This window comes from Trachurus trachurus (assembly GCF_905171665.1).
Source record: "Trachurus trachurus genome assembly, chromosome: 13".
NCBI classification, from domain to species: Eukaryota; Metazoa; Chordata; class Actinopteri; order Carangiformes; family Carangidae; genus Trachurus; species Trachurus trachurus.
In genome coordinates this window covers 31922009-31928002 of record NC_139892.1, presented here as the reverse complement: position 1 = coordinate 31928002, position 5994 = coordinate 31922009, and the positions used below count along the sequence as shown (strand labels likewise).

At 41.3% G+C, this 5994-nt stretch overlaps 2 protein-coding genes across 7 annotated transcripts in view; both read right to left on the bottom strand.

The window, feature by feature from the left end:
- Positions 1-603: 603 nt before the first annotated feature.
- il12a (interleukin 12a) lies at positions 604-1412 on the bottom strand (the record flags this gene model as incomplete). Its single annotated transcript, XM_083985737.1, has 3 exons — positions 604-744; positions 1096-1236; positions 1383-1412. The coding sequence occupies 3 exons, from the start codon at positions 1410-1412 to the stop codon at positions 604-606; spliced, it is 312 nt and encodes a 103-aa protein (XP_083841863.1).
- A 3335-nt stretch (positions 1413-4747) lies between these two features.
- schip1 (schwannomin interacting protein 1) overlaps positions 4748-5994 on the bottom strand; it is a gene marked incomplete at its 5' end in the record, with an annotated part of 230137 nt that continues 228890 nt past the window's right edge. For all 6 annotated transcript variants that reach the window (XM_083985102.1, XM_083985104.1, XM_083985103.1 and 3 more), the window contains one exon: positions 4748-5686. In XM_083985102.1, coding sequence (XP_083841228.1) covers positions 5635-5686 — 52 coding nt within the window. In that variant the 3' untranslated portion in view covers positions 4748-5634. The remainder of the gene's footprint in view (positions 5687-5994) is intronic.

Sequence of the window (5994 nt, the reverse complement as noted above, 5' to 3'; positions counted from 1 at the left end):
AGACAGGGTTGTTTCTTTTAACAATTCGCCGCCATCAACCCTGTTGGTCCTTTTTGCACTCATTTGTATCATCCAAAGCCTTCTGCGATAAGGAAGCAAGTGTTGACTGAATAAAATCACAGAAGCTCTCCTGGATGTTATGTTCTCCCTTTCTTCTTTCTTTTCGGGGGGGAAGCAGCGCTGCCTTAAATAAAGTGTCATCCGTTCCGATTTCACTCAAAAATCAGTTCCACTTTCAGCTCTTGATACAAAAAATGTTTATTTCTTTTATAAATATAAATACCACCAGCATTATTTTTAAATAAATAAATGTAATAAATAGATCTTCAATAAATACTATAAAGTCCACCAAATACAGAAATACATTCATATGTGTTAATAGGCCAATATGGCCTCCACTGCTAACCTCAGCAATAGTTTAGCTTATGTCTGAGCAGTAACCATGCAGTTGTAGAGCATGTGCAGTGTACAGAACTACTTCACAAAGAGTTCTTGTAGTGATGGTAGTGAATGATCAGGAGGGTTGGTTCAGTTGTATTGATTTCAAATCAGGTTGGTATTGATTGGAGTGATGCTGATGAGGGTGATGAAGATGCAGCATGTTTACTTCCTGTGGTCTCCAGAGGAGATGTAGCCCATGGCTCGGTTGATGGTGATGGTTCGCACGTGGAAGCCCCTCATCATCTTACACATCTCCTGTCTGTTGCTGAAGGTGTCCGTCCCCCACATCGGTGTAGTGTCCTCCTGAGAGACAACGCAACGCAGCGGCACCACAAATCACCACACTGACAGTTTCAAACACCTCAACACCAAGCTCATCTCTGTGAAACATTCTTCACCAGCATTCGTGTTTTATTTGTTTTCAATGTAAATGTCCCTCTTAAGGTGGGGAATAAACAGGAAAGAAAGAATAGAAAAATACCTCTGATGAGCTGCTGTCGTCATTCGGCATCAGGGAGCAGTTCTGTATAAACCGAGGAAGATTTCATCATTCAACGTTTAAATGTGTTTTCCCAGGAGATTCTCTGTTTCTGTCTTTAAACCATGACACTGTCTTTTTGTTTCACTCCTCACACACACGCATGATAAACACACCTTCAGGCTTTTTATTATTTCCAGTGTTGGCTTCAGACACGCCTCCTCTTTCTCAGGACTTCTGAGTGGGGACTTCAGGTAGGATTTAATAGCAGCTTCATAGTAAGTCAGGTCCTTCATGATGTTCCTCAAACACTCACTCTGTAGAGACATTGAAAACAAAAAAATCTAATCATGTCATGACATTAAAAACGGGTGTATACCACCTGTTTCTGAATTATTCTTTTGTGTAAAACAGAGACTACATGTAACAACTTTAGAAAGATTTAACAGCATCAGTAGAATACCTCGCTGAAGGACGAGTTTCTCTGGATCATGCAGTTTGAGTTCTGTGGGGTGAAAACATTTTAAATATGAGCACACACAAACACACACACACACACACACACAGAAAAGATAGATTTCCCACTTGGTATTTAAAGGGAATAATTTGAATATCCACAATTCATATCACTGATAATTCAACAAACCTGAGTCAGAGTGGGAGCACAGGCCAGTAATGTATCAGCTTTACTCCTCACCTCCACCTTATCAGACTGGATACTATAGCACAAAACATCCTGTAATAGAAAACAGACCTTTTCATCATTGATGATTACATACAGACAGAGGGTTGAATCTATCTATCTATCTATCTATCTATCTATCTATCTATCTATCTATCTATCTATCTATCTATCTATCTATCTATCTATCTATCTATCTATCTATCTATCTATCTATCTAAAATGACACCGTATTTGAAGTTACTGTAAACACACTACAATGAATACTCACACCCTGGAGAAGCTCTGTGATGTTGAGCAGGAGGCTCTTGAAGAGCGTGGGGCACTGTGCGCACCGCTGCGCGCCTAGATCCGGCACAGGGAGTCCGGTGCCCGTGTGCCAGCTGAGGGCCAACAGCAGCAGCAGCAGCGGCAGCACACAGCTGGAGGAGGCTGCATGGCACAAAAACACACACACAGTGAGACGCACAATCCATAATCTCATGTTCATTGTGCATGAGAAAAAGAAAGATGATGACATGATGAGAGTGTAGAGCGTGTCAGCCTCTGTCTGACTTACAGGAGTTCAAGTTTGCCATCTTTTCCAGTGGGAGAGGTCTTTGTTGCGGCCTTGGTGAAGGAGCGGGAGTGAATAGCTGCTGCGTCTTATCTGGTGGATTTTAAAGGCACTATCGGGGGATTCCCTCCCTCTGCAGCAGAGAGAAGAAAACTAAAGCGTCACACGTAGTTTCCTCGTCGGTCCTCCCATCAGTCAATGGTTGAGCATAAAAAAAGAAAAAAGAAAAATTTGAAAAAATAGGGGGAAGTTATCATCTTTGTTTCATGTTTTGAGCACAAAAGCTGCGGTAGAAACAATGTCCTCACTCCTCTCACATCCTCCTCACGTTCCCTCCGTTCATCCTCCTTTAAACCCCGAGGACTAAACTTGTTGTTGTTGTCTTTTTTAAAGGCATATTCCTGCTGATTTTATGTGCCATTTTACTCTGACTCTTTGAGATTTGTTTTTATGAAACGTGCTAAATGAAATGTATTATTAGTATGAAAGGAAACTCATATTGTAATGTAACTGATCCAGATTTAGGAAAAGTCTGGATGCGAGTGTATAGGCTAAAGCATGCAGCATCTCCCATCTGGTCACACCAATAAATCAATGATCTACACCTCCAGTCAGTCTCAGGCCTGACATATAGGGCAGCTTGTGCAGTTATTTCTTGCGATTCATAAAACATGTCAATCTGTTTTTTTTTTTTTTACGTTCTCTTGTGTAGATATTGTAAACGTAGATGAGCAGCGCATGCAGGAGTGCGAGCCGCTGTGTGTGTGTGTGTGTGTGTGTGTGTGTGTGTGTGTGTGTGTGTGTGTGTGTGTGTGTGTGTGTGTGTGTGTGTGTGTGTGTGTGTGATGAGTTTAAAGTTGGACCACTGCGGAATAATTGGTGATAAATTCATCATCATGAAATGAGACTGTAGCGGTCAATGAAAGGGCAGATAACCCCCAAACTGACTCCCTCACCTCCCCGAGTGACCACATCTGGCTCATCTGTTGTGTGTGTGTGTGTGCGTGTGTGTGAATGTGTGTGGGCCGCGCGCTGCAGGTCCAGTCAGTGCTGCTATAGTCACGTAAGAAAGGAGCGTGGATGTGTTTGGTTTTTCCCTCTGCCCAGCGCGGTGCTGGGGCGGTGTGTTTGTGACTGCTCTCTGCTCTCTTCGCACGCAACATCCGCCAGGAAAGAAATCCCAGAGTTTCCAAGTGAAAAGTGTGACAGTGGTGGGAACCAACTGAGCCCTCTGCTGCTGTGACTGTTCACTTTCTGCGCACAGACTATTTACAGAATTTACAGTATCCAACTATTTAAAAGTTGTAGTTTAATTGAAATGGAAAACAAATGTCATATCCATTGTCTATATTATAACAAGACGTATTCCTGCTACACACTGTTACAATTCTTTTTGTTTGAATGAAGGAATTTTGCTTGACACAATCGGTTTTTACATTGTGGTTTAATTATTTATTAACTTCTCAAGGGAAAGTTTCCAAACAATTCTTATTTAAATAATATTTCAGAGGAATTGTTTGAAATTATCTGGCACGTGGTAAAAAGTTACACCTTGTTTGTAGAGGTTGAAGACAATATAAGAGTACTGTAGTTAGAGAACTACTCTTCTACTCTTAATATTATATACTTTTATAACATCCCACATATTTATAGAATTTAATTGTTACTTTTTCCTGCTTGATTAAATAGGGACATATTATGTGTTCAATATATAAAAAGAAATAAAGTAAATATCAAAGTCTAGTGAGAAATTTGACTATCAAATATCAAGCTAGAATGGACAAAACGGGATCACCTACAATGGAGGATTAGAAGGATCAGTGGACATGCTGGTGCATGTTCGCAGTCTGTTCATTAGTATGTGAGAAATTCTCATGGCTCAGAATGAGAGTGATGTGAAATTGTTATTGATACATTGAGCATGATGTCATCCTCTCTCTACATCCTCCAGTCCCTGTTTTTGTAGGATCTGTGATCCCTTCACACGTTCTGAAACTGCAGTGTCCACTGAGCGGCTGAGAGGGGTTTCCTGGCCTTTCTCTGGTTTCACAGCAGGACCATCAACCAGTCAAACTTGCCATCAGGCTTAACATATAGAGATGACCACCAGGGAAAGGGGGTGGGGTTTGTGTGGGGGACTTCCTCATATTCTACATGAAAAAATGACACAGCATTCATAACCAAACCACACAGTCATATTGAATAAGTGCAGCACATTTACTGTAGCTTAAACCAAAAGTAACCGATCCTCATAAGTTTAAACATCAAGTGAAAGAAAAATTCCAAATGGTGATTTGAAGGGGTTGCCCAAATTATTACAGTGTCCCTTTAAGAGCACTGAAGCAACCACAACTGGACGAGTGAGACAGTGTAATGATGAGGCAAGACCGAAACAGTGTGTGTGTTGAGTCATACTACGTATAATGTGATGATGTCTTTTTCTCTTGTTGCAGTCGCAACTAGAGACTGGTCACACTTCATGAGTTCATTAGAAAGAGGAAGCTCATTTGAACGAACAACTTCATCCAGCGGACATGCAGGAGAACTGCAGCAGAAACTGATTGAACATATGGCACAACAAGCCAGCATATATGAAACAAAGTTTATTCTTTATTTTACATATCTGTACATAAACATTTCTTTCCTCAAATAAAGTTTCTGAATACAATAGGATGAAAACGATATTAACACACTTATTCATTTAAAATGACTCGTGTCAGAAAATCAACATTCACAAAATGTTGAAGAGCAATTAGAGTGAACGTATTACCAAAAGCTACGACTCCACTACAAGGCAGGCATGTTTCCTTTACACTCTTTTAGCACCTTCAAATAAACATTTCTCAGTTGAAAACTACCATTTGTGCAGAATAAAAACAGGCCGACTTTGAAATACTTTAAAATTACTGTCCAACTTAAAATGGTCTGAAGAAGTTAGTTTTCCATCATTTTTTTTATACAATGTTGTTTCTTTTTTCTCATGAATGACTTTCTACTAAAGTTTTCACTATTATCTTATTTTTTTTTCCCACAATTTTTTGCATTTGAACAGTTATAATTTAGTGGCAAATGTAGAAAGTTAAAAAGAAACAATAGCGAAGCAAGGCCAATCACTGCACAGGAAGCTGGGGACAGAATCCATGACAACACACAATCCTCTTCTCCCACGAAGCAGGAAGTGCTCCTCCGTCCCTAGCGCTGGGAGAAAACCACAGAAGCGAAATGACAGAGAGATGCCTTCGTCTGTGCTGCTGCTGCTGCTACTGGAGTCAGTGGGTGGACAGGGAGGTCGACGAGGGGGGAATAGAAGGCAGAGGAGCAGCGAGGAGAAAAATACTCGGGACAAGCGGGCGGGATTTGGATCAACTTGGGGCAGAGGTGGAATGGCCAGAGGGGAAAAGTCTGGGTTTGGATCAGGGGCTAAGCTTGGCAGAGGGGAGCAGGGTGGAGCAGAGGGGAGCAGAGGGGACGGGCATTTTATTTGGACAGGGTCTTCTCAGCCAAATGTTTCTGCTGGCTCTCAGCATGCCTGGGAAACACAAAGAGAAAATACAGATGTTTAGGAAATAAGTCTTTGGATTTTCTCATTGTTGGCGAATCCCAGGAAAAGAACAAAAGCAGCGGTGAACAGATCCCACTAACACAGTTTGTTTGCTCTAGCCAATTCCTCCTTTGTGCTATTATACACCTGTAGTGTTGTTGACACAGTGTTGTGCACTACCCAGTAACTGTTTACTTTATTTCCATGAAAATGGGTGCTGTACTTTATTGTGACTCAGTCCCACAAAACCACTGTCCCCTAAAATCTCACTGGTGCACAACATCTACAGATGAGAA